The 27,581-nt window shown below is 41.8% G+C and overlaps 1 protein-coding gene across 2 annotated transcripts in view; it reads left to right on the top strand.

Moving 5' to 3' along the window:
- Positions 1 to 27,581, top strand: part of ARFGEF3 (ARFGEF family member 3) — a 186,862-nt gene that overhangs the window by 66,105 nt on the left and 93,176 nt on the right. For both annotated transcript variants that reach the window (XM_027085256.1, XM_027085265.1), the window contains exons 5-8: positions 7,581 to 7,649; positions 19,911 to 20,033; positions 23,310 to 23,352; positions 25,490 to 25,568. In XM_027085256.1, coding sequence (XP_026941057.1) covers positions 7,581 to 7,649; positions 19,911 to 20,033; positions 23,310 to 23,352; positions 25,490 to 25,568 — 314 coding nt within the window. The remainder of the gene's footprint in view (positions 1 to 7,580; positions 7,650 to 19,910; positions 20,034 to 23,309; positions 23,353 to 25,489; positions 25,569 to 27,581) is intronic.

Genomic DNA, 27,581 nt, shown 5'->3' with positions numbered 1-27,581 from the left:
GTTATGGGGGCCAGGGACGCTGCTAAACATCCTATAATACACAGGACAATCTCCCACGAAGAGAATTATTTGGCCCAAAAATGTCGGTATTTCTGAGGTTGAGCAACTTTGATCAAGACAAGAAAAAAATGCTTATCTTTGGCCATCCACGTTTTAAATTTAGACCATAGGAAGATGGCCTCTGAAATTCTCCGTTGACTTTGTGATACTGCACCCCCCAAACTAAAGATGTGTACTCTGCCCTTCTGCTGTCTGCAGGAGACTGAGCCTGCTTTGTTGTTTATAGGTGCACCATGAGGGGAAGCATCTATTTCTATTTCATGGCCGAGGTACGCTTTCAGCAGCACATAATCACAAGGCTGCACCCCCAGGAGGGGGGCAAGCCCTGCACACAAGAGAAAGGCATTTGGTGTCTCAGTATTCCTGTCCTTGTCACTGAATTTTCCATCCTTGTTTTTGCCAAATTTAACGGAGTTAAAAAAAAAAAAAAAAAGAACTGGGCTGTTTCTCAAGAAAAGGAATTATGCAAATACATTTAAGTTTATGAATCTTCAAGCCAATATACACGAGAGGCCAGAAGGGAATGTGCATTAAATAACAAAGCGAAAATTTCAGCCAGAACCAGAGCTGGGGTTTGAAACGGTGCCTGGCATCAAGGATTTCCAGAGAGTTTGCTCCTCTTCAAATAAGGGAAAGACAAAGCCCCTGTGGGCTGTGCTCACATTTTGATTACTTTTTTGAGCTATAGTAGATTATTTGATTTATATATAGCGTGTGATATTTGGAGAAATGAAACTACAGTGACCTCAGGAAACACTTATATGTAAACTAAGCACTAATGCATATTTTAATAGTGTAAGGAAAAGAAGATTCCCGTTCATTCAACATGCCTCCGTGTCCCCAGTGTGCCTTAGGGTAGGTTGACTCCCACGGATTAGCTCACTTCTTGATGGTCTCCTCATCTTCCTCCCTGGGTTTTTCACTCCTTAATTATATGTGTTACAGCATACATTTAGAGTTCTATTAAAGATGAGTATAGGGACTTGCCCGGTGGTCCAGTGGTTAAGACTCCACCTTCCAGTGCAGGGGGCACGGGTTCACTCCCTGCTTGGGGTACTGAGATCCTACAGGCCGGGAGGTGCCGCCAAAAAAAAAAGGATGAGTATAACATTACACGTGTACTGTGTGGTAGACCCTGATATGCTTTTCAGAGTCCAGTGCATTTTCCCAGTCATCATGTGCATCACAACTTATTGTAATCCCTTGTTTTGTCACTGTCTTCGAAACCAGATGTTAGCTTTACAGAGCGCAAGGATCAGGGTATCTTTTTCAGTTCCTCCTGTATGCCCAACACCTAGCACTAGGCCTGACCACTCGTCACACCTCAGTAAGTATTTGTGGAATGAATGAATGAATGGCAGCCTGAGTAATGCAGCACAAGGGAGAGATAAAGTGGGAGTGCAGTTGCTATCCAGTAAGCTTAGGAATCATTTCTTTACTCCTTCATCCCCTGCAAATGGTCCTGTAGAGGACTCATTTGGAACTTTAGCAGAAATGAGCTCTTTGACTCAGAAATCTTACGTAAGTTACCAGTTACTGTGTTGAGTGCAAAAAAAATAGGTTCTCAGCAGAGAGTAACGGATGTTCTATAAGTCTCACGGGAGATGCCCTCTGGTTGGTAGAGATGTTTTTCTCCCTGTCCTGCCTGAGGTCCTGCCAAATAGCTGGACATCCTGAATGGGGGCTCACTAAATTCTGATTACCCTAACGAGGTCATCTGAAGCTCTAGTATTATTACCCATAAGGCTGCAAAAACTGCCTTTAGCCAGTCACACCACCTGGATCTGACATTCAGATTCCCAGGACAGTTTCCTTCTGTGTCACCGGCCTGTCTTATCCCATTGCCTACACATTTTACAATAGTGACTAGGCACACAGGTGCACAATCCCACTGAAACTCTGTGTAGTTGATTACTCACGTGGACAATGCATAGGAGGGATTGAGCGTGGGCTGGGACTCACCACACCTCCCAGAGCCTGGCAAGGCACTATAAACATGGTGCGCATCAAGAAGTTAGACCTGGGCTTCCCTGGTGGCGCAGTGGTTGAGAGTCCGCCTGCCAACGCAGGGGACGCGGGTTCGTGCCCTGGTCCGGGAAGATCCCACGTGCCGCGGAGCCTGTGCGTCCAGAGCCTGTGCTCCGCAACGGGAGAGGCCACAACAGTGAGAGGCCCGCATACCGCAAAAAAAAAAAGTTAGACCTTATTACCAAGGAGCTCATAAATCTAGTGGGCGGTGGAGAGGGCACCCAGCTTAAGTAGTATATCTAAACTGCTCCAAATAAATGCTATGGAATAAGCCTTTTGCGTTTTCTGCCCATTCTGGGATTAATTCACATCTGTAGAGTAATATTTATGTGACGGATTTTGAACAAGGTGTATCTTTGTTCTCTAAAACATGTTACTTTATTATCTAATATAAAGCTTTATGAAATATATGGGAATAGGGGTATATGAGAAATTTCAACCAGGTTGACTAGAATGGTAGGGAGTAGGTGGGGAGAGAACAGTGGTTGGGTGACACCCAGATTTCATATATGGGTGACCGTTGCCTTCTATTTGTGAATTCCCTTCATCCCTTCACCAATGCACCCCAGTCAGTTCATTGCCACAGGAATGACTAGGCTCTGTCTTTAATTCATCTACAACATATTGTCTGCTTTATTGCTCTGATTTCCAGTTTGCCTCAGTACATCTAGTTTTTATTTGTTTGTCTGTCTGTTTAGACTCTGCCATGTGGAATGCCAGGTCTTAGTTCCCTGACCAGGGATCAAACCCGTGCCCCCTGCTTTGGGAGCTTGGAGTCTTAACCACTGGACCACCAGGGAAGTCCCTACATCTAGTTTTAGTTGTGATTTGTTGCCCTAACCAGCCCTAAAATAATCTGTGCAAAAGCCTTAACATGGGGCATTTAAGTCGATGTGTAATAAGGTTCCAGCCAACCTTTTTAGCACCATCTCCAGCCTCTGCTTTCACACTTCATACCTTTACTCACAACATTTCCTTTGCTTGGTACATCTGTCCCTCCCTTTTCTCTCCTGTATCAGTGCTTTGCTCACATATTATCTAATCTGTGAATTCTCTGCTCTCTGAAGTTGAGGTGTCTTCTGACCTTAAGAATTATCATATACCTCACGGTTGCAGTAGCACTCTGTAGTCAGCCATGAAGTATAGTTGTACAAGTGTTCATTTCTCCAATAGATGGTGAGTTTGTAATGGTAAAGATGGTGCTTGCTTTATATTTGTGACCCCACAGCAATTAGAACCTTGGCGAATAATGCCTTGAATTGATTTGGGGCCTGAAAGGGAGAACATCAAGGAGCGAGGAAGTGGAGCTGGGTCAGAATGACGAGGGCTTTAGAGAGTAGGAACTGGGGGCAGCGATACGTAGTAGGATGAAGACTTGGAAAGATTTATACTTTTGAATGCGGATGACCTGATTGTTTTTTTTCTTTTGTTTTACTTAAAATGCATCTAATTATTTACACTGGAATGGCTGCCATGTGTTACGTCAAATGGAGACTTGTTTAATCTCTATGAGAAGATAGCCTAGAGATATATGTACTGTGTGTACTCTTTTTTTTTAAAATTAATTAATTAATTTTTGGCTGCACTGGGTCTTTGTTGCTGTGCGCGGGCTTGTGACGAGTGAGGGCTACTCTTCGTTGAGGTGTGTGGGCTTCTCATTGCAGTGGCTTCTCTTGTTGCAGGGCACGGGCTCTAGGCACGCAGACTTCAGTAGTTGTGGCACGTGGGCTCAGTAGTTGTGGCTCACGGGTTCTAGAGCTCAGGCTCAGTAGTTGTGGTGCACGGGCTTAGTTGCTCCGCAGCATGTGGGATCTTCCCAGACCAGGGCTCGAACCCGTGTCCCCTGCATTGACAAGCGGATTCTTAACCACTGCGCCACCAGGGAAGCCCCTCTTTTTTTTTTTAAAGTCATTTAATTAATTTTTCCTCTAAATATCCTTGTGAGGTGGGATGGGAATTTTAAAGATAAGGGGCTTAGAGGATGTAGGCAAATTCACAGCAATTAAATACTAAATCACATGCCACAGTCACGTTACTGAAACACTTGTGTTTTAGCCCTGACATCACAGCCCCTGCTCTGTCGTGATTGTGATCGCAGGGCAGAATGAGCCTGATGGAGAAACCCCAATCATGACGGTAAGATGCCCTTGCCTTGGGAGAGGATTCATCCGGGGTTTTCCTGATGAGAAGTGCATACCTGTGATCTTGCACTTGTCATCATTATCTATCCGCATCTGTCTCTCTGTGTTCCTAATGTGGCTAAATTTTTCAGATTCTTATCACTTGGGCCCAGTGCTTGCAATAATCAGCTTCTCTTTCTCCTTTCCAGTCTAATCTGTTTTATCCAGTGTTTCTATACACATTTTTAATTGCAGGGTTGTTTCTTGTATATAGTAGCTATTCAGTTATTGTTTTTTCATAATTGCGATTTTTATTAGCCTCTGTAACGATCGTGCCCTTTTTGTGGACGGTTTTGCAGCTACTTTCCCCATCCTCTTGGCTTATTTATGGAGGCAGCACCAACCATCTAGATTGCAAGACACTGCCTGTCACTCAAGTTCTTGCTGTTCAGTGATAATGTAGTCAGTATGCTTTAATGACCCTGTGAGGGATGTATTTTTAATGGAATTGTCCTCAATATTTAGGTGCTCCTGTTTTCCTTGAGGCCAGCGTGCTCAGAATACCAGTCTAAACTTCTTACTCTTTCATTATGCAGTGGAAGTCAGACACTTGAAATTAATTTGCCGTCACCCTAAATTTCCTACACCCGGTCTGTGTTTGAATCCAATGAATTAGTGCTTGCCAGGCTTTGGGCACCGTTTTTCCATGTATCATTTGCAATAAGTCACTTCTGTCTGCTGCACCATCCTTGCTAGAAACTGGGGGCCCTTTGTATGTCTTGGGAGTCATAGGGGGGCCATGGGCACCGTCAGCTCTGGAGTTAAAACCTGCTCTGCTTCCAGAAAAACAAGTTGTGTGAGCTTAAGGAGACGGCTTCATTATTATGCTTCACTTTCACTACTTTTTCTTGTTTTTAGTTTTTGCATAGAGCTCAGTGAGTCTTTGGATATTAGTGGCCAGACATTAGGTGTGGAGAGCCTGTTTTTCAATGATCTTTTGAACAGGATCAGCATCAGTTGGGTGCAGGGATCTTCAGCTTCCTTCAGACCGTTGCTATGAGGCCTCCCTCTACACTTGGCTGGCTTCCCAGTGGCGGAGTCCAGCCTCCTCTGTTCCCCTGAGAAGCCTGATTAGCAAATATGCCAGCTCGATGCCCTTCCCGAAGACCTCACCATAGACACGGCTCCCACTTCCTCCAGCCTCTGTTGCATAAAGCAGCTCTTGTTCACAGAAAACCGGGTTGGCTTTTGAAAACTTCTTTCTTACCCTTGCACACCTCGTATGAATGCACAGAGCGATGGAAGTCAGGAAGTCGATCATTGGTCCTATAAGTAACATTATTAATTAGCCAGTTCAGACAAAAATTTGCCATGATTAGTTTCATATTGTAAGGTCTTGCCAGTTGCCAGCCTTTATTGTAATGACTTAAAAAACCAAGGGCCAAGATGGGCCACCTCACCTCCCCAGACCACCACCTACACCAGCCACTGTCTCGTACCCTCCACCCACCTGCCGTGAAACATGACGTAGAAAAAATAAATAAGAAAGAGAAGCTGTGCAAGGTAGCAAGAAATCAAAGTACGAAAGCCTCATATGAGAAAGCCTGAGGGCCTTTCAGATGCTCAGTGGACGTTATAGTCTAATGAGAAGATTATAAATAAGTAAATAAACAAAACAGTAATTGATGAGACTCATGCTTGCTCTGAAGCAAGTGAAACAAGGAGCTGTGAGAGAGGCCATTTCAGAGTGTTCAGGGAGGGCCACAGGCCTCTCTGAGGGGCGACAGTTGAGTTGGGACCACCAAGAAGCCAAGAGATGAGCCACATGAGGAAAAAGCCTAGGAGGATCCCAGGGTAGGGGGGTGTCAGGCAGAGAGAGATACCATCAAGTACAGAGGCATTAGAAGACACGGCCTCTCCCCAGGCAAATTAGGACCTGGTGACACTGTTGTCCTCAGCTCTCATCCCTCCTTGCATGCCAGACTCCGACCCCCAAAGATAGTCATCAAACAAAAGAAAGCCTTTTCCCATGAAGCCATGGGGCAGTAGTTCCCACAATCCCCCTCTCTCGGCCAGCGTGGCATTCAGACGATTTTTATCTGGAGTCAGCTCTTGGCTCTCAGGTGCCTCAAGGAACAAAAAATTGTGAATTTATTCTAATCTTGTGACTAAAATTGGCAAGAATCCCTTTTTCCTTCTTTAATTACCTACCTGTTTGCTTTCTCTAAAGGCATGACTGTTCCTAGGGCTGGCCTGGCTGGTAACTAAGACTGAGCGATTTAGGAGAGGTTCCTCGTTCCATGGGACTGTTACACTTTTTGATGTGCTGAGCAGGTGTATATCCTGTATTAGGTAAATTTGCTAGGCTTCAGCGCTCTTTCACGAGTTAGGCAGAACCAGGTGAGAAACATCCTCTGAGGCTGCCACTGACAGGCTGAGCTGCAGGCAGGACGTGGCTGTTGGGTTTGGGGATCAAGGAGCAGATGTCAGCAATTTCATGTCTGGGACCACCAGCGAGATAATTTGCAGCATCAGAAGCCAAATGGACAGGGGAGCATCTAGCCTTTTATCTATAAAATTAGAAGCAATTCTTAAAATGCCCTGGGCTTTTATTGATCTGTTCCCTAATAGCTCTACAAGTAGAAAGTGGAATTTTTAGTGGTCTTTAAAGATCTTGTAAATGTCATCGACTCACTGTCTGTGTAACTTGGAGAATAAGGGGAACCTGGAACTAATAAATAAGCCCCAGGCAGTGTTCTGGGGGAAATAAAGAAGGAAAGAAGAAAGTGCCCATAAAAGAATGTCTAATCCCATGTGGATCTGGGAAGGCGACAGGAACAGAAAAATACAGTGACGCTTGGGTCTAGGAAGATGTAGAGACAGTATTGCGTGGTCAGTCAGGGCATGGAGTCAGATTACTTGGGTTCAGATCTCAGCTCCACAGCTGGTACCTGTGTGACTTTGGCAGCTTATTTAATCGTTCGGAGGTTCAGTTTCCTTATCAGTAAAATGAGGACAGTAATAATGACGCTTACTAAAAATATCCATCTAGGTAATTCATGTACAGGACCTAGCAGTGAGCCTGGCCATTTGGTTTTCTTTATTACTGGACAGACCTGGAGTTGAAGAAAGCCATCTCTGGCCAGGCTTACAATGCTTCTTCCTCTTACAAGTATTAGTCTCTATTTTATTGGGCAATGTGTGGTCACTAATTAGAGAGCAGTGGGTGGGATGGAAAGAAACATATGAAAAGCAAAGAGCGAAAGAGTCATAAAAAGCAGGACTGCACTAATAACATGTAAAGTGGAAATTTATTTCTAAATTTTTACTTCCTTCTCTCTTCCTTCCTCCTCTGCCTCCTGGCTGTTAAAGGTTTTACTCTGCATAACCTACACCCCAACCTTTGACCTGAATGGGAGCGCAGTGCTGAAGATCGCGGAGGTGAGTATCCGTTTTCCCCAGACGCTCAAGTGCTGCTTGTGTGTGCTGTCTGCTCACAGCTGCTTTACCCCGACCTGGGATAAATGCTGGGGTGGAGCCAAGCCGCAGCAGTGGGGTGAGCCCTTGTCTGATCATTATTGTGGGGAATTTCCGCTACGGAGTTGATCTGTGGGAAGCAGGCTGTGTGGGCCACCGTCCTTAGTCGGTGCTCTGCATGCTTTGGTTTGCTTGACTTGAGGCTTTAGCCATGGAAATAACAGTACCGGTTCTCCCGACGCTGCTACACCTAGGTATTGCCCTTACTATTTTTCCTAAGATTGATGGAAGAGAATTTGATTTTTTTTAATGGTTTTTAAGAAACCAAGTGTGAGATTTTAGAGGAGATGTTTATTGATTAAATTGCATCCCCGTCTCCTAAACCCTGATGAATGCATTTTGTAACGATCATTGGAAAGCCTTCTCTTTTCCATCTGTATTGCAGCCTAGAGTAATATGTACCTTCAGCACTCCCAGCAGTATGTCCAACAGAAAACTTGCTTTCTTGAATGTCTGGCATATGCCTTTGGCTTTTGGAAACAGCATCATTCCAAAGCTGTACTTTACTATGCTTAGAATGAATTACCTGCCACTTCTTGAAAAGAGTATCTTCAGGATTTGTATGTTTTGACAAGACTACACAAGTAGACCTCAAGGAGCCAATGATATATTCAGAATTCTGAAATTATAGAGAAAAAGAAAGCCTAACTATCAACAGTCATGGGTATTTTTTTTTTTTTAACACTAATGATTACCATTTATTGAGTATACCAGGTAGACGCTTAACACTTAGGGCATGTTTTCTTTTTTCCTCTTTTTCTCATCATTATTGAGGTATAGCCAACAAATAAAATGTTCGATGTTTTGATACGCATATACATTGTGAAATAGTCACCACAGTCAAGCTAATTAACATATCCATCATCAAACATAGTTAACATTATCATGAGTAGTATTTATATTGGCTGATACATGTGCTTTTATGGTATTATGTGGCATTGAAGAGTGAAAATTGAGAGAAAATTATTTTTGAGCACATAGAACATTTTTATGTGTCAGTCAAAAGAAAAACAGACAGCTGACCCCTCACTATGACATAAATCAGTTCTCAAATGCGTATTTATGTAGGTAGAAAGAACGCTTTTCTTTACCACATTAGTATGTTTCACTCTATATAAGTAAAGAAATAGAATAGCTATCAGTATTTTTAGTTGAATTTTAAGAGATACTTGTGAGTGATCTTGTCATTTGTAGGTTTGCTTTTTTTTTTCTTCTCGGTACGCGGGCCTCTCACCGTTGTGGCTCCTCCCGCTGTGGAGCACAGGCTCCAGGCGCGCAGGCCCAGCGGCCGAGGCCCACGGGCCCAGCCGCTCCGCGGCACGTGGGATCCTCCCGGACCGGGGCACGAACCCACGTCCCCTGCATCGGCAGGCGGACTCTCAACCACTGCGCCACCAGGGAAGCCCCTGCTTTTTTTTTTATTAACTGTGGTAACAACACAACATGAGATCTTAACAAATTTTTTTTTTTTTTTTGCGGTACGCGGGCCTCTCACTGTTGTGGTCTCTCCCCTTGTGGAGCACAGGCTCCAGACGCGCAGGCTCAGTGGCCCTGGCTCACGGGGCCCAGCCGCTCCGCGCCACGTGGGATCTTCCCGGACCGGGGCACGAACCCACGTCCCCTGCATTGGCAGGCGGACTCTCAACCACTGCGCCACCAGGGAAGCCCCTTAACAAACTTTTTAAGTATACAATTCAGTAGTGTTAACCGTAGTGCAGTGTTGTATAGCAGATCTCTAGAACTTATTCATCTTGCATAACTGAAACTTTATACCCATTGAATATTAACTCTCCATTTCCCCCTCCTCCCCACACCGTGCAACCACCATTCTACTCTCTGTTTCTATGAGTTTGACTATTTTAGATACCTCATGCCGGTTTGCTTTCAAAGTGACAAATGTAGTTTTGAGCAGAGCAAGAAACAGGATTGGCATGTAAGAGGCTTGTTATTTCTTTGCCATGTGAAGGGACAAGAAGGGAAATGCAGCGTGTCACTGCCCAGCCACTGCCTAGCTCGACCCCTGCCCAGGAGGGGTATGGGGAAGGGGATGGGCTGTTGTAGGACCCTCAGGACTGGGGAGGCCACCAGGGATTCCCAAGCTCCCTTTGAGAGGGTGAGGTCTTCATCATCCTCACAGGGATGAGGTTTTGAATGAGAATCTGAAAGATTCGAGATGTAATTCCCAAACAGCAGATACACACTGCCATGGGCCACCCAAGTCAAGGGTGATTTCAGAGGGGATCTGGAAGCCAGAGTAGAGAGTTGGCAGACCTGTCTAGGTAGGATGAAACATCAAAACACAGTGGTCTCTACTAGAACCTATAAAGGGAAAAAACCTTTTATTTATTTATTTTTTAAATCTCAGCCCAAGAGTGATATAAAGATAAAGGCGTTTGAGCTTGGTGGTGACAGCGTGGGCTCTCGAGTTGCACTGGTTGGGTGTAAATCCTGGCTTTACCACCTCCCAGCAGTGTTGCCTTAGATACCTCCCTGGGCTTGTGTTTGTTCTCTGTGTAAAAGCAATGCTAACAGCGCCTACCTCACTATCTCGTAGTATGGTTGTGCTGATTAGACAAGAAAGATAGAATCCATGTAAAAAGCTTTCAGTGCAGGCAGCCGCATAGTAAATGCTGGGTCAAGGTTAGCTGCTGCTCTCCTGGAGCAGCAGATGGATGACGACGTCCAGGCTTCCACTAAATAATGTTGACACGGCCAGGACCCTGAAGGGATGGGTCATCAACTGGGCTTAGGTTCCTGAGACAACAGTAGCAAGCTTACTTCCCCTTCTTGCCCCTCCTGCAGCCTCCTGAGAGCCTCTAGTTGGAAGAGTTCCCAGCAGAATGTCAGCATGAAGGTCATAAAGCAGGGGTCAGACCATCATGGAAAAATGCGTTACTTCCAGTGCTAGCTTTGACTTATTGTTCAGGATGGAGGCTTCGGACTGCATTCCTCTGAAGGAAGGACTTGGCAGAGATCTTAGAAATAAACTTTTCATCCTGTATTTGATAGCGGGGACCTTCCCTTGACAGTGTGCAGGCTCCCAGAAGATGTTTTTAGGTCCCACCTCTCCTATAGATCCACGAGAAGGTCCTACCACCTCCCTGTCCGTGGTGGAACTTAACAGTTGAGGCTGCAGGTTCCCCCAGCCCTCACTTAGGTGCCCCACTCTTTTCTGGTGACTGGAAACATCAGCAGATTCTCCAGCATAGCAGGGGGATGGAGACTGCTTTGTAAGGACGACAATGGTCAACCCTTCAAAGTGCTTTTGATAAATGGCAGTGTGCAAAATCACTCCTCTCTGCTAGCCTGGACCTGGCGTGGACACGAGGTTGAAGGGAGTAAGAATCCAACTCTTGCAGCTGGCCAGTCCACGGGTAAGGACATCTGCACGCCAGGCTGCTGAGAGAAGCAGAGGACGAGCATGCAGATGCCAGCACCAGGGGCTCACTCTATCCAGTGGCACCGATCAGAAAGCCAGTGAGAAGAACACCCTGGAAAGTTCTCTCCTGCTGAGAATAGTGGATCTTTTATCTATCAGGCTTGGCTGCAACTCACAGTACTTCCACCAGGCATTAGCTAGAGCTCTGGGCTCTCTGTGGCCATTCCCTCTCAGAGTTGATCGTTCTGAGGAGGCTTGAGAACATAACATCACTCTTGGTGGCAAGAGATAAGTACATATTACATGGCTAAGACAATGTTACATGGCTACCTTTAGTACATATTTAGCTCTCTGCCAGGCACCGTTCTCAGAACTTTCCCTGTATTAGATCATATAATCTGCACAACAGTACTGTTGTACTAGCCACACAGCTAGGAAGTGATAGAACCAGGAAGCAAGACTGGTCGGTATGACTGAGCTTTTGATCTTTATACCCTGTAGCACGTGCTGTCATAGTTTGGTTGTGGAAGGGACACTCACAGGGGCCCTTACACTTGCCCCGTGGAAATCAATGGTAGTTCTCAAAGGGGCTACCCTTCCCCTCATCCAGACCATTCCCAGGCGTGAGCACCCTGCAGACACAGTGTTGAAGTTAAACTAATCTTGCCTTTTATCTTTAAAATAGATCCTTTTTCTTAAGAGAATAGTATGCCTCAGTTCACCACCAACAATGATTAAAGATCAGAACTAGAGACAGGCTTATACAAGTTTGCATAGGTTCCTGTATAAGGCTGACTATTTTCAGTAGTTACTTGATTAAACTTTGACCTCTCTTTACCCTCCTGAAACGAACTCTCTTACGTATGGGATACTTACAGTTGCAAAGCATCAGAGGCCCTACTTTTATGTTGAGGGTTCTCTTCAAAGGCTGCATATTTGAATCACCTGGGAAGTATTAGCAAAAGTAAGATGCCTAGGGTTGCCCTAGAAATTCTGAGTTTTTTGGTCTTGGAGGGACCTGGGCAAACAAATTTTGTAAAGGCCTCCGGTTGATTCTACTGCAGAAGTCAAGTTGAAAATCACTGCTCTGATAGTTACTGTTCTCTCCAACAAGCTGTGTTGTAAAACCATATTGAAAGGAGCTGTGATGCTCTAAAGCCTCAAGTGTGGTCCAGCCGGCAGATGCATGGCAGCACCTGGGAGCTTGTTAGAAATGCAGATCCTCGGGCCCCAACCCAGACCTCTGAATAAGAATCTGCCTTGTAATAAGATACCCCGTGGGATGCATAAACGTATTAAAGTTTGAGAAGTGTTGCCACAAGTGAATATTGGTATAATCTCATTAAAATGAGATCTAAAGATAGTGTTCTGCTGGGTTTATAGACCTAAGTCCCAGGCAAGGTCTGCCATGCCTCTTTGCCATGGCTAATCGAGCCCCCTCCACGAAGTAGGGACACCCACACAGCAGCAGAATCCGCTCAATGGTGGCCCCTAATAAGTACAAGATTTTGACTCTTCTAATTTCCCTTGTCTTTCATCATCTTCTCCTGCCAAATCATCTCCACGTTTTCTCCTTCCCATTTGTCATTGCTTGATATATATCAAACATATTTCTTAAAACGCTTTAATGGTTTAAACTGCCACAGAGCTATCCCACTGTTCCTTCTGAGTATGTGTTTCCGCCAATAAGGCCCTGTCAACCTTTAAAACCATACCTCCTCCCCGAATCCATATTTATGTAATCTGGCATAAGACGAGCATGGAGTAGATCTATTTATATGAAAAGCATAAGAACAATTTATAAATATAAGCTTATGGATCAGTAGTTACAGCTGTTAGATTATTAAGTGCATTATGTTTGCATAATTTAAGAAAGGATAGTAGACTTATTGGAAATCATTGTTTACTTCAGATACACATGATAGGTATAAGTATTTTTCTTACATTGCCTACATTTTCTATTTCCTCAAATTTGCAAAATAGCTTAGAACCTTTTGTTTTCTCACCATGGAAGTTGCTTAAGAAATACTTTTTCATCAACAGGAAGCATTAACTACAAAAGAGAGTTATACTGCCACAAAAATAATGGTATTCTGTAGACATAGTGAAGCCCAATGATTTTGCAGGTTTTGGCATGTTCTCAAGTGCTTTCCACCTGCTAATTTAGCCTTTGAAAAATCTGCATCTCTATTTTTAAAGCAGGACATTTCAGCCTAAAACTACCACTTAGCTCCTGGAAGCTTTCTTGGTTGTAGCTGAATTTCTCATAAAAATAAGTCTTTGACTTCAAGAAAAAAAATCTTTTCTCCTATTGTCACTTTTGATATAGCTGGAAACAATTTATAAAAAGACCTTAAAGTAAATCATTTAAAAGCCCTGTGGAAATGTTGGGAGAAAATCCACGCACTCTCTTCTTTCTTACTCTGTCTGCATTGACTGTTACTCAAGAATAGTGTTTACCCTGGAACCTGTTGATCAGGAAATGGGATGTGTGCTTAAGTATGAAAAATGAGTCTGTTTTCCCAAGGTACTGCTGAAACTATAAAAGGATCATTAAGTGCTGAAAATGTAAATAAGAGGGCAGCCTTCATTTGTGTGTCTAACTTTAACTTGCTTTATTAAACTGCAATAATGACAGTTTTTCAGAATAGGGTCTTCTATGATGCAGGAGGAATAAATATCAACCGAATTTAGAATTGGACAGTTATGAAATATCCAACATGTGTTTTCTGTTTAATTTCATGAATTATCATTACTAAAACTCTGTATGGATACAAAACTCTCTTCATTGGTTGAAAGCTGGACGCTTAGTATTTCTCCTACTATTATGCCCAAATGAGCAGATGTGTTGAGTGTTCCGAGGATAGTTACCTTAACGTAGGAAAAAGCTGTCGAAGTAAAAATCGCCAAGGCCTTGGGAAGAGGTAGTGCATAACCAGAAGCTCTGTGAAGCTGATTTGAAGATGGTTAATGATACTGTTTCATTGGTGAGATTTGGAGCATATTCTCATGCCTGCTGAAGGCTGATCTGTGGGATGTTTCTAAGTGAGAAAGCCTTGTTTGTAAGTGTGTATTTGCTGGTTTGATCTTAGTCATGGGAAACTTCCAGTCTTTGATCCTGTGGCATGTTATCAAGTTCAAGCAGAGTCTCTCTCAAAGACCTTTTTTTTTTCTCTTTAAGATTTTTACTTTTAGGAACCTCCCTTTTTTACTCCATCCATCCTCCATCCCTCAATTCCAAAACAGTGGTTAATAATGGTAGCTACTGATGGTTGAGTTCCTAGGGCATGTCAATAAGTATTGTATTTTCCACACATTCTCTTTTAATCTTTACCATAACCGAGCTATATAAAGAATCCCAGAGAAAGGGAGGTTAATTTGCTTGCCCAGTGATTTTAGGCCAGGAAAGCCCAAAGGTGGATGGGAGGGCGGGGTCTCCAGGCTGGAGTCTGATTGCACCCACTCCACTTGCCACATGCTTCCTTTGTAAGTAAGCTCCCCCCACTGCTATCTAGACTTATTTTATATTGACTTGTTTATAAATAAAAAACAATATTGAAGAAATATTTTTTTTAGATATTCAAATCTAGGCTTTTTATATTTCAAATATGTGCCGTTAACCACTATGCTATACTGTTGCTTCCTGGCTACCCTCAGTCTTAGAAAATGTTAGTGAAATCTTGCCATATTAATGTAGCAACCGACTGAAATTCTTTGGATTCTCATCCACTTTGGACCTTTACCAAGGCATTTAGTTAGAGAATGGCTGTATGGTGGTTTTACATGTAACGCAGAAGTGTTGATGCATTTTACTTTTTTCGTGACCGTAGATTCAAGTGACCATCGGGCATATGCCACTTTCTTGGGTGTCTTTACATATTGATACTCAGTTTGTCTTTTCTGAACATTACGTTATCCTCAGAGGATATGGAGTTTAGCAATAGTTCCACTTGTTATGCCAGGGAACTTAAAAAACACTGAAGCTCAAGACCTGCTGCCAAAGATTCTGATGTCACGGTTCTAGTTGTCACTAAAGTATTATTTTAATTGGGCTGACTTCTCTTTAAATATTCAGTGATCCTTTTTTTTTTTACTTTAATGTGGAAGCGTTATTTCTGAGCCGTACCTCAAATAAAATATTTTACAATTAAGGAGCAGATAGTCTCCAGATATAACCTGGAAAAAGAGTACACAGATGACTTACTTGGTCCATTTATCCTGGAAGCATCTTATTTGTCTTGTTCTCTTTAAGACTGGGAGGGGTAGCCCCACCTCCTGGCAAGAAATCCAACCAAGGAAGCTGCCCCATTAAACCAGCTGAGGCTACTGGATTGAGGAAACCCCATTCTAAGGAGCTTCTCCACTTTTCCTTCCAGAAACTCTTTCTTTCCTTCCTCGTGGGCCAGCCTCTTTGCTCACTCTGGTTTGACTCCTCTAAGGTGTCTGTTCTTCGGCTACTTCCTGCCAGATAGGCTTTGAGCGAACTAGTCCTTTGCAAGACATTCTCCACTTTCCTTTAACCTCTGGCTCTTGAAGAACTTAGTTGGAGTTAGAAGACACACTGAGCAATGCAGAGATCCCCTCTACTTCATTTTGGGTTGGTTCACTGGACAGAGGCTAGAGTTTGGTAGACCCTGTGTAGACAAAGCAGAAGGCTCTGCCTGAGAAGGTGCAGGCATTGAGGGGTTGAGGGGTCTTAAGCCATTTGAGTATGCCCGCTGAAGCCAGGAAGAACATGGAGGAGGAAGAAGGAAGTCCCAGTGAGTTTTCCGTAAATGCCTGGGCACTTTAAGAATTTCCTTGTAAGTTGAGATCCAAAAGGAAAACCAGCAAATTTCCCTACCCCAGCATGGGATCAGATTTACTTACACAGGTATTTCTTAGGAATAATAAAGCAACTTCAGTTCATTCTGTCTGTGTGTATGTATGTGTGTGTGCCTGTGTGTCTGCATCAACAGGACCCGTTTGTTGAGGTGCCCCCTGTCACATACCGTTACTGCTGTTTACCTGGGAACGGCAGAGCCACTGAGCTGTCGTCACGATAGAACAGAGTTCAAACTTACAGTGATCATCAAAATTTCCTTTGTTTCTAATGTGATCAGCAAGCGTTCATATAAGAGACATTTCTGCTTTCTTGTAGCTTACTTACTTAATCTCTGATCCTTTCTATTTTTTATCACCATAACTTGTCATCTCCGTAAAAATTTTCCAGTTGGAAACATACTAGCTCTTCTCTTTATAGAACTCATTAGTCAGTACCATGCACTGTTTTACCAAAGCTATGCCACTAACCCCATTCGGATAGGGAAGAGAAGGTAAATGCACAGTTCAACAAAGTGAAGGTCATGCGTACTTTGTAAAGCTAAGCAAACTTCTACTGTGGCAGCTTCTTTAAAACTTATTATCACTTTGGTTAATGTATATTGAATATCTGCTACATTCCACTATGCTGCTTCATATTTAATAATAGTGATTACACCGTGGTTGTAACCTAGTACTGTTATTTATCAGTCTGCTGACTCGGTGATACAAAACTTGCTTATGTATGGCTTGCAAACTTGTGTTTTCTTGTTCTTGTTCCTTCCTGCTTTCGGGGTCTGTTTTGCTTCATTAATGATGTATGTTTTTGCCCTCAGTTGTGTCTAGCATGCCATAAAGCTAGATGTCCACAAATGCATGAAATGATCAAAATGTCCCTTACGAAACTCCTCACTGCCCTGTGTCTTCGTGCATTCCCTGGCAATCAGGGGTCTGTGGCTTTTCACAAGGTATTTGATGACTTGCCCTTTGAGCCTCTGGCAGAGGTGCAGGACTGAGGCTTTTTAAGTGTCAGTTCTGCACCACGAAAGCAAAGGGCATGGGGAGACAGAACTGATACAGGATATATGAAAAGAAGAAACTGATAAGCTCCTTTTCCAGAAACTCAGCCTGACTTTGGACATGGTGTTCTCTGAGCTTCTCTGACTCAATGTGCTCATCTTAGCACTGCCCTGAGGTATAGGAAGAAAAACATTCACAAAGTGAAAAATCACTGGTCTTGAATTACAATGGTCAGGTTTATAAGGGGAAACGTAGTTCTGCAAACCTTTCGGATTTACTAATTTATTATTAATATAGCAAGTTAAAGGAACTTTTCTTCAGAAGATGTCAGGATAACTGATAAAGCATTTCTTTCTGAGTACCTAAAGAGAGTGATATTATCAGATACATGATCTTTTTTTTTTTTTTTTTTTTTTTTTTCTGTTTTTGCGGTACGTGGGCCTCTCACTGTTGTGGCCTCTCCCGTTGCGGAGCACAGGCTCCGGACGTGCAGGCTCAGCAGCCATGGCTCACGGGCCCAGCCGCTCCGCGGCATGTGGAATCTTCCCGGATCGGGGCACAAACCCGCGTCCCCTGCATCGGCAGGCGGACTCTCAACCACTGCGCCACCAGGGAAGCCCCATGATCATTTTTATATTTAAAAGGATACCCTTTTGTCATATTCCATATTTATACTCCCAACTTTAGTAGAATGAGATCCTTAGGTTAATCTTTTTTTTTTAAGCAGACTAAACATGCCTATCTTTTCCCTTAATAAAACGCCTCTTGCAATAAGTCATTTCCAGTGTTGTATGTGTAGTAATAGCACCTAAACCTTAAAAATGGTGATAACATTAAAACTCAAATGCATTGGTTACTCGTGAAGTTCATCCGTTTACAGCACTGTTTGTGTTGCTTCAAATCCAGTTCTTCCTGTGTGCTTTCTTTCTTGGGTCTAAAGGGACTGATAGAGTTTTTTAAGCAGGATATAGATGGCTCTCAGTATTCAGGAAAATCATGTTTATGTTAAGTGTATAGTTCAGCTCTCCAGATAGCTACTCTCATCTTTAGTGCGTCTAAGGCTTAAAATTTCCCCTTAAATTTATAATGTCAGAGCTTAGAGATTTAGAGATCAACAGTTATAAAGATTTCTTGGGAGAGTATAAGATTTAAAGAAAACTGTTAAATCCTAAGGTATAAATAGTACGAGTGTGCCTGATTACACTGTGGAGAATTTGATTTCATCAAAGTGAAATACCTCACTCAGATGTATTTTCACAGTTTTTAAACTATTTCATCACATGCAAAAGTAAAAGCCTTTCAAGATTAAAACATGTTTTTTTCTAAATATGTATAAATTGTACCTTCAGGTACATTATAATCCACGATTGTTTAAGAAAATGAATTTAAAACTGATATACCCTAAATGGTAGTTTGAAAAACAAATATTTTGGAACTTGCTCTTATTTTTTAACTTAAAATGAATTAATCTAAGCCAACTTCCAACTACTGTTGAGTTTTCAATGCTCGTTTGGAATATTAAGCATTCAATAGGAGATAAATTAAACTGTTAGAAAATATTTACTTTTACCTAGTTAATTTTACCAGGAAGGTTATTATAATGAGGCCCGGCAGAAAGGTCTAGCTTAAGCAGTAGCAGCAACAAAGGTTAACATTTAGTTTCTCTCTTGTTTCAGTTATCAATCATCAAATTTGCCATTTGGGTGAGAACCCTGTATTTTCCTTGTAGATAGTCTTGGAGTTACTCCTAGAAGAATAATTTAGGTACATTAAATCCCCCTTTTTTTCTTTTTGTGGGACTAAATATGCTTGGAAAATGGAAAGGATAACATACCTTATGCAGAGGAAAAAGTGGGCAAATTTAAAGCATGCATTTATTGTCAATGCCCATTCCTATAGCTTCCAAAGGAACTAGAGGCAATAAAATCTGAAAAGTCATGCCATTTAACATCAACATCATCATCAAATGAGAGATTTTTTTTTTTTTCCCCCAAATTGGGACTTCTCCATGCAGCAGCCATCAGGGAGTCCTCTCATGTTCAGCTAGACATTCAGACTCACAAGACCCAACTAGACCACAACTGGCGTTATGTTCACTTAGCAGGATATGGGACAGGACACAGAAGTAGGTTAACGGCAGGCATATATCTTTCACAGGAGTCCTTGCTGCAGTCCAGAGGCTAGTTGCTGGCTCTCAAATGTCAGCTTAGGAGCAAAAAGATGAGAGCCACCTTTGTGGGTACAGAGTCACCTTGGCTAGCATCCCCAGGTTTCAACTATGTAGGAACCAATCATCTGTAACAACTGCATGAGCTCAGCTGGCAGAGGTCCCAGAGGGTGTGATCAATGACAGCAGTCACCCAGGGAAACTTCTCACCAGGTTTTTATAGTTCCTTCACAGTTCTCCGAATTCAGATGCAGCTTAGTAATCGGGGGACATTTTTACCCTAAGCCATGCTGCCTAGTAACACAGCTAACTGTCCCACTTTTATCAGGTTTCCAAAAGAACACAGCTGGAGACTTAATCCAAGGTCAAACTTGTTTATAGAGGAGAAAGGGTTTCATTAACCCTTTCCCCACACTTCATAACTCAGGAGTTAAATTCTGTTCCTGTTTTGTCATGGAGAGAACTTTTCCTGATTAATTTCTAGCCACCTGAGTTTGTTCTAGGTAGAATTATTTGGCATATCTAAAAATCACTAATTTGCATTCTTCTGTGATGCTCAGAATAATAAGCTTCTAAGAGTGATAATCTTTAGGGAAAGATTACTTTTCCTGTATGATTAAAAACAAATTCCCAGGGATTTAAAATACATATTTAGTAGTACTCATTGACAACTAGTCTTAAATCAGGCTGACTTTCTATTTAAGAGAGATTTAACATCCTCTCCAATTAATTCCAAAGCATGTTGGTAATGAACTGATATCTACAGATCGTGTATGTTGCTGTCTTATTTCTTTACCAGGTGTGCATTGAAACATACATATGTAGCTGTCACCAGCGTAGTATAAACACTGCTGTGCGGGCAACTCTCAGTCAAATGCTGAGTGACTTGACTTTACAGTTACGACAAAGGCAGGAGAATACGGTGAGCCTCTCGGTACCCACACGTTCATCCCGGTCTTGCCAGTGTCTCTGTGTAACCGCATGCTAAGTGTCCCACATCCTATATGCTTTCCCCTCCCCCTGCCAGGGCTGCTTCCTACTGAAACATTAGGAAGGGCTGGCTTGGTTCAGAAGAACATTTATTTATATAAATTAAACTCTTTAAATGTGTCTTTGCCTGTTTCACTCCAAAGCTTGGAGTTATTTTTCCTTATGGTTTCGGTCATGTTTTTAGTCATTAATTTAAAATTCACTTTTCTTTTAAAATCATGTTTTAAACATCTCTGATTGAACAATTTTATTAAAAATATTTTGATGTATTAACAAACAGAAGTAAATTCAGAATTAAACAAAATTACTAGCAGTTAATTAATTACATGCTTTGAGGCTTGGTGTATATGTTTCTGTTTATGAAATAAAAGGCTGGGGCAGGAGGTTTCTTTCACCTGCTGGTACCATCAGGGAAGAAGCTGGATTTGTCTTCTCTCTGTCATCAAAGCCCACTCGAGCTTTTTGCTCTAAACTTCAGCAGTTTGTCTAAAATGAGCATTCCCGGGAAAAATGTAAATGTAATCAGCTTCTTGTATATGTTTTCTCCTGGGAATGTTAATTGAGGAGATGATTCCTCTTCAAAGTTGGTGTTTAAAAAAAAAATGCCTCTAATAATTCAGATTAAAACTTCTTTTAAAATCTGCAAGAAGTATTCCGAAATGAACACTTTATGAGTTATTTTTTAGAATAGGAAATCTCAATGGCAATCCAGAATATCTCAGAAATTAATTTTACAGAAATGAAGGGTTCATTTCTAATTTTTAACTTCAATTATTTTCTAATTTTTAGAAAATCGTGGCGTTGAGTGAAACCTTAGAGATTATCTGGTCAAATTCTTTTATTCCTCAGAAAAACAGCTGGGGAAGATGAAGCCCAGAGAGATGAAATTGAAATCTAAAATTAATGAGCGTATCAGTGAAAGAGCCAGAACAAAAGCCCTAGTCTCCTTACTGACTCCCAGTCCAGGTTATTAATATGCAGTCTGGCAGCCAGTGTATTTTTGTTTTTTGTTTAAATCCACTAATCTGAAAAAACAAATACTGATTTTCTTTTCTGTTTGCTGTATCTAAAGCCCAAGTTTTTATTAAAAATGGTTTAAACTTGAGATATTTTTATTATATTAGCTTACTCTGTTAAAAACTATTTCATTTATACTACGGTTTTGCATATGACGGTATAGATATATTAGTTTAAAAGAAATTCAAACCTATAAGCAGAAAGCATTAAGAGAAAAAAATTTCTTAATGGAAACAAAGCTAAGATGTTGAGAGTCCTGATACTAGTATATTATCATGTTCCATCCTTGCTAAATGGCAACATGATGGGAAATACTATAACACTAATGCTTTAAGATGAAGCATTTAAATGAACCTTTGTAGTTTCAAAGAGATTTCAATTATGATAGTTTATTTCGTTATATTTTTAAATTTTTAAGTAGGAGAATTTGGGGTTTTAAGTAAAACGACTCAGCTTTTTAGCTTATCTTGCTCTTCTGTAACAATGGTGACAGGTATGGTTGTAGAGGTCTGGATAAAACTAGAGGGTTGTCTGCCTCTGTCCTAGGTACTGTGTGGCTAATCAACCTTCTGGTCCCCCTCATCACTGACCATCTGGACTCACCCCATCCGGAGGCAAGATCCAAAACGAGATAGAAAATGAGTGTTTCCTGTTAATTTCCTTTCTGTTACTCATTAGATCCCTGGAGATGTTATTGTGTCCCAGAAATACATGATTCTCAGGATGCTAATATTTGAAGCACTTAGGATGTTTAGTAGAGGGAGACATAACTTTTACCACCTAAGAATGGTTATTTTAAAAAAGCTATTAACGGGGAGTGGTCCCTAGGAATGGTGAGGCTCACTCTGAGTAGGCTGCATGTTCTCCCATGGGACACTTAGCATTACTTGCAGAAGATGTGTATAGTGCTTAGCATGACCCATCCCTGGAAAGACATCATGGGCCATCTCAGAATTAGAAAGACTTAAATACAGTGGAAAGGAAATAAACCTAGAATGCCAAAAGCTTAGCATGAAATGTATCTTCAGCTTAATGTCTAGCCCCTCCCAACCCCTGCTCCCGGGGCAGAGTACTCAGTTTGATTTTGTAGCCTCAGAAACCCTGAGTTATTACCGAGCTTTATTTTTGAATTATTTCGATGACAAAAGCCATTGTTAAATTGTTGTTACACATTTTAAAAAGAAAAAAATGCCACATGTAAATATTTGGGGGTAGGTGGTAGTGGTTTTCCTATCCATAAAAACGATTCAGATGGATTTCCTCCAGAAAATGTTGTTCTGAACTTAATATTTATCCATGTGCTGTGCTGTAGGCACTAACATAGCATTTCCCAAAACACTGTAGAAGTTGCTGAGCTTGCAAAGTTATGAACAGAGAAGAGTAGAAATACATGCCCGTAACAAGTTTAAAAATGATCAGTGCTATGGTATGATTTATATCTGGTAGTTAGTTGGCATGGAAATGCCTTCTGTTTATCTCCCAATGCTAAGAGGTGGGGAGACTGAAGGGTTGCCTTCCTGTTCTCAGCTCAGTAGTCACTGAATTATCCGTATCATGGGAAGTAATCTTACTACCAGTAAATGCCTTTTCCTTCCTATTCTCCCTTCCCTCCAGGTTCTGTCTCTACCCTGATAGTTCTAGGCCTACCTAGAGATGGCCTAGAGGGTCGGTCTGGTCAGACAGTCAGAAGTTAATACACCCCCCCATCAATTAGGAATCTGGTGCTTCTGACCCGCAGTCATCTTGGACTCGTATGTTGAAGTCCAGGAACCTGATTCTTCTTACGATTAAGAATCTGTATTCATTAGGTGCCAGTCAGAGTGCAGTCTGTGACCTTGGGGCAGATTGTTGTGCAAAGAGAACGCACCTGTTTAGGCAGGTATTGCCTCAGGTCATAGCCCTGCAGCATCCTGGAATGATCAAGTGCACGGTGGGCCTTAAACTTCCAGGGGGTTGTGGACTCTTGAATGAGTTATTTTTGGAACTGATAACTCAGTTCAGACATCACAGCCTTTTCATAAGTACCATGAGCAATGAAATGCTATCAAGAGCCGGAGGGTGCGCCTAGGTAAGTTAGCAGAGCCCAGAGCACTCAGATGACACTTTGTTTCCTAGAACTTTCCGTTGTTTAACAGTCGGGATTTTTCTTGCCTGAATCTCCTAATTGTCCTGTGTGTGTCTCCCTTACTAGATAATTGAAAACCCGGATGTACCGCAGGAATTCAGGAGTCAAGGTATTGGATTTGATTTCTGTGCATTCAGTTTAAAAAGCCGGTGTAAAAACACCTACTGTGTGTTTGGGGTGGGGATGTAACGCTGAGTAAAAGCTCTCGGGTTAGTTCCCCATTCTCCTTGGAGGCTCTGCTTAGCTTTAGTCAGCTGTTGTTTCCTTCTGTTCCTACGCCCTCTGCCAACCATACTTGTCCCTGCTCCAGCTGTGTCAAGGAAATTAACTCTTCACACACCTTCCTGCTGGAAGCTAGTTTTTGTAGTTACATCACTCTTCATGAAGTCAGGTTCATTATTTCACCTGAAGGGTATTTGTGAAACACCGAGTTTGTGATATGAAAAATGAGTCACCTCACAGGGAAGGACAGACAGCCCAGTTTCAGTAGCAGGTGAAATCAAGGTAAGGAACTTTCATTCTGACCCACAGGACAGGAAAAAATAAAGGTCCGCCTACAACAGACAAGCACTTTGACTTCTTCAAAATGTTTGATGGTATTGTTTTCTGAAAGAGATATGAAAAATTCAAATTATCTGATTGAAATACTGAAATATAATTTTTATTTTGAATTTTATTCAGTAATTTTTAAAATGTTGGAAAAAATCTGCTTTTCTTTGATATTTTTGCCAGTTAATAATGGGGAAGGGGGGGGCGGGGTAGAGAGAAGATGAAAAAAACCAGGGAATGAAACAGAGAGAAAGAAGTAGCTAAACAGCCACAGTTAGAAAAAGAATAAATGAAAGAAAAATGACCGCTTTAAGTCATTTTCTAAAGCATCACATTAGCATGTTGTTTTAGTCACATCCTCCTGCATTCTTGGGCTGCAGTATCCTTTCACCTTTTGAAGCTCTCAGTGGTATACTCCAAGATATTCCACCAGTCTCTTCCTCTTTTGGCTCTTGCAGTTCCCATAATGTCTTCCTTTAACGTAGGATGATTTTATAAACTAAAATAAGAGGTCAAAGTCCTCTTGGTTAAGGATGCATCTTTAAAATCTATATCAGTAAAAAAATTGATGGACTCATTTGAAATTTACCTAAAATTGAGTTTCAAGACTACTTGTGGGTTTTATTTATTTTAAACTATCATTTATCATTGTACTTTATCATTTCTCAATTTGTTCCTGCATTTAAAATATTAAATTCTGAGGATCAGCCATTTATCATTCCCTTGCCCTCCTCCAATTTTATTTTTATTTTCCTTCTTACACTCTTGTCATTTTTTCTCCATCTTCTCTGACCTCATGGTCATTCATTCATTCATTCATTCTATACATCCATCAAACACTTGGGCACATTTGTATAGCTCTCCACAGGTTTTTATTTTAAAAAAAAAAGCAAATGCTTCCACTGGTTACTTCACTTGGCCCAACAGAGCTGGGACTTCATTATTATTTATCGCATCTTGCCGAAGGCTAAACTGAAGCTTACCCAAGCTCACAGTCAGCAGACTGTGGACCAGTACTTGAACAGATTCCAAATTTCAGCCTTTTTCCAATACACTTCGGTGCTCCTGTGGGAGTTTTGTTGCTAGATTCTGGACACAAACATGTTTGAAAGGAAATTTTTTTCTGACCGTGGCTGTTGCTTCTTTAACAGTGAAGGCCACGTACCCTGAGGATGCTGGACAAATAGCTAAAATAGGTGAAGATGGTGACTAACTTACTTTGCCTCCTTTCCGTAGTTTCCTAGTATGAAAAGCCCATCTTTCTTCCATGCCACCATATTTTCTCTCTCTGGGATACAGCTCAAGTCTGCTCAGGAGACCCAGAAATTGAAGAGGTCAGAATAAGGGATACATGTGTAGTCTGCTGGCCTAAATATTGATAAAATTGTTATTGATTGTGTTGTTCCTTAAATTAACCAAATCTTTTTTGTTAAGTGTGAGTGAATTTTACTTATAATGAATAGTCTATTATTTCCTTCCTGGACTATCTTGAGTGTTTTACTTTGGAAAGGACTGATGGGATAATCAGTCCTTTAATTCTTTTCTGTGACCCTTTTGGTGACCTGAGGAAGGCTCAGCATCTGAAAATCATCTTTCCAGTCCTGAAAGTATCGAAAGCAGAAGATGGGAAGGACTGTTGAGGAAGCCTGTAGTGCCCCCTGCCGATGTCTAATGCCTGTCACCTCCTCTGTTTGAAGGGTCAACCGTAGAGTCCCTCTGTGATGACCTTGTCTCTGTGCTCACTGTTCTGTGTGAGAAGCTCCAAGCTGCCATCAAGTAAGTGCCTTCAACACTGGTGCTCTGATTCGTTAACGGACTGTTTCTGAAGTAACTTTTGCCTGCAGCATCACTTAAAGTTGCAGAGCATAGGGACAGTGGTTCCCACCACCCCGTTGGTATTCACTGAGCAGTTCACTGTCTTTCCTGAGGCATGTGTTCAGTGATCTTGGGCAAGCCCACATGACCAAATACGATTACTGAAGGATGCAATTTTCTGATGAGAAAAAGGGAAAACAATACCTTGCAGAAGAGTTAATCCCTTGAGCATGGAGGTGAGTGGAAAAAATGTTGGCTAAGACCTAGTTGATATGAGGGCTAGTCCTAACCTGGCATGTCCCAGGTCTATGGCTCCAGGTAAGCCTTCTCATCCGGCTATTGCACCTTCCTCCTCTGCTAAATGGCCAGGTTGGGCTGTGTGATCTTTTCTATTTCTTCTAACATCTCCTGAGCCTGTGAACTCACACACCTATCTTTAAAAAGTGCGTTATTCTGATTTTTATATACTTTTCATTTATTTGCATGACAGTTTAATCAGTGATATTAGTTCATTTGTGACGTCCACTGCTCCAACTCTCCATGCAGCAAGTTGATAACTTCTGCATCTGTAGTAAAGACAAATCATAAAAAGGCCAGACTTGCCAAGGTGAGATGAAAGTCTCTACCAGCTACATATAATTAACTGCAACATTCTACAACATGGTAGGATTCTGAAGTGCCCTTTGAGTTGGGGGCGACACATTAAACTATTGTTTACTGGTAACTAGAGTAATTGATAATTCAGAAAACTTTTGCTTGTAGAATTTTATATATGGTAATGAGCTACGAGAAACTGTCCAGTTGCAGACATGAATGAGCTCTCTCACTTTGCTGGAAACACTGCAGAAATTTGTTGTTGTTGTTTCTTCATAAACTCAGGATTATTTTTAAGCTAGGCTTAAAACTACTCTTAAAAGTTGTTGTCGAATAGTCTCTACTTCAATTTATCTATCATTCCTCCAGGTCACCTGCATATTTTAACCAAATTAAGCTCAATTTATATCAGGCACTTAAAAAATGAAGAGATCTATTTAATACATAGGTAGTACAAACCGAAACGAAATAGCGCTTAACTTCTTCCACACCCCACCTTCAAGTTTCTCCCACCCCAGGACCCTAGGCAGGCTGCAGGTATGGGCATTATTTTTCCCTCGGGGGGAATGTACATAGAATGTACCTGGCTGCTCCCGTGCCCCACTCAGGTCCCCTCTTCCTGACCATGGAGGGTTGGAGCAGTAGGGCTGGGATTCAGACGAGCATCCTAACCTGCAGGCTCTAACCCCAGCCACGGTGACCCCATCTGTAGGGACCCCGTGCTACCTGATTGCCTTGGGACGGTGCCAGGCTGTGCCCGTTGTGTATGATTACAGTCACCCTCCTTTACTCTCAACAGTGTCCAGGCTGGGATAGGTTATATATTCACTCTACTCATCCATGCACGGGGTTTCGATCTCTTCCAGTGCTAACTTCTCACCACCCCTGCCCAGTTCCCGTCCATCTTGGCAGAGCCAGCTGTTAGAGCTGGAATATGTTTCTCATTGACTTGTTTTCTCCTGAGAGACAATCAGAGTTTAATTACTATTGGCTCAACTGCATTATCTTTGTTGGATTACCTGGGATAAAACCCCCGTTAGGCCCCTTACTAGCTCTTGACTTTGGGCAAAGAGCTCAACCACCCTAAGCTTATTGATCCTATAATTAATTATTATTAGCACGTTATATTATTTTATTATGTTATAATAATATTTATAATAAAATAACAATGTTAATTATATTTGTAATATAATTTTAATATTGATATGCTTAATGATTCAAAATATTTTAAATTTGCATTATAATCATTATAATATAGTAATATATATAATATTAGTAATATAAAATATAAAATATGTTAGTAATATAAAATATGTTCGTGGGCTTCCCTGGTGGCGCAGTGGTTGAGAGTCCACCTGCCGATGCTGGGGACACGGGTTC

This window comes from Aethalodelphis obliquidens, unplaced genomic scaffold (genome assembly GCF_003676395.1).
Source record: "Aethalodelphis obliquidens isolate GAN/ISIS:26980383/991018 unplaced genomic scaffold, ASM367639v1 scaffold3, whole genome shotgun sequence".
Classification (NCBI taxonomy): Eukaryota; Metazoa; Chordata; class Mammalia; order Artiodactyla; family Delphinidae; genus Aethalodelphis; species Aethalodelphis obliquidens.
The sequence above is the reverse complement of the archived record's forward strand: the minus strand, read 5'-3'. Positions and strand labels throughout refer to the sequence as shown.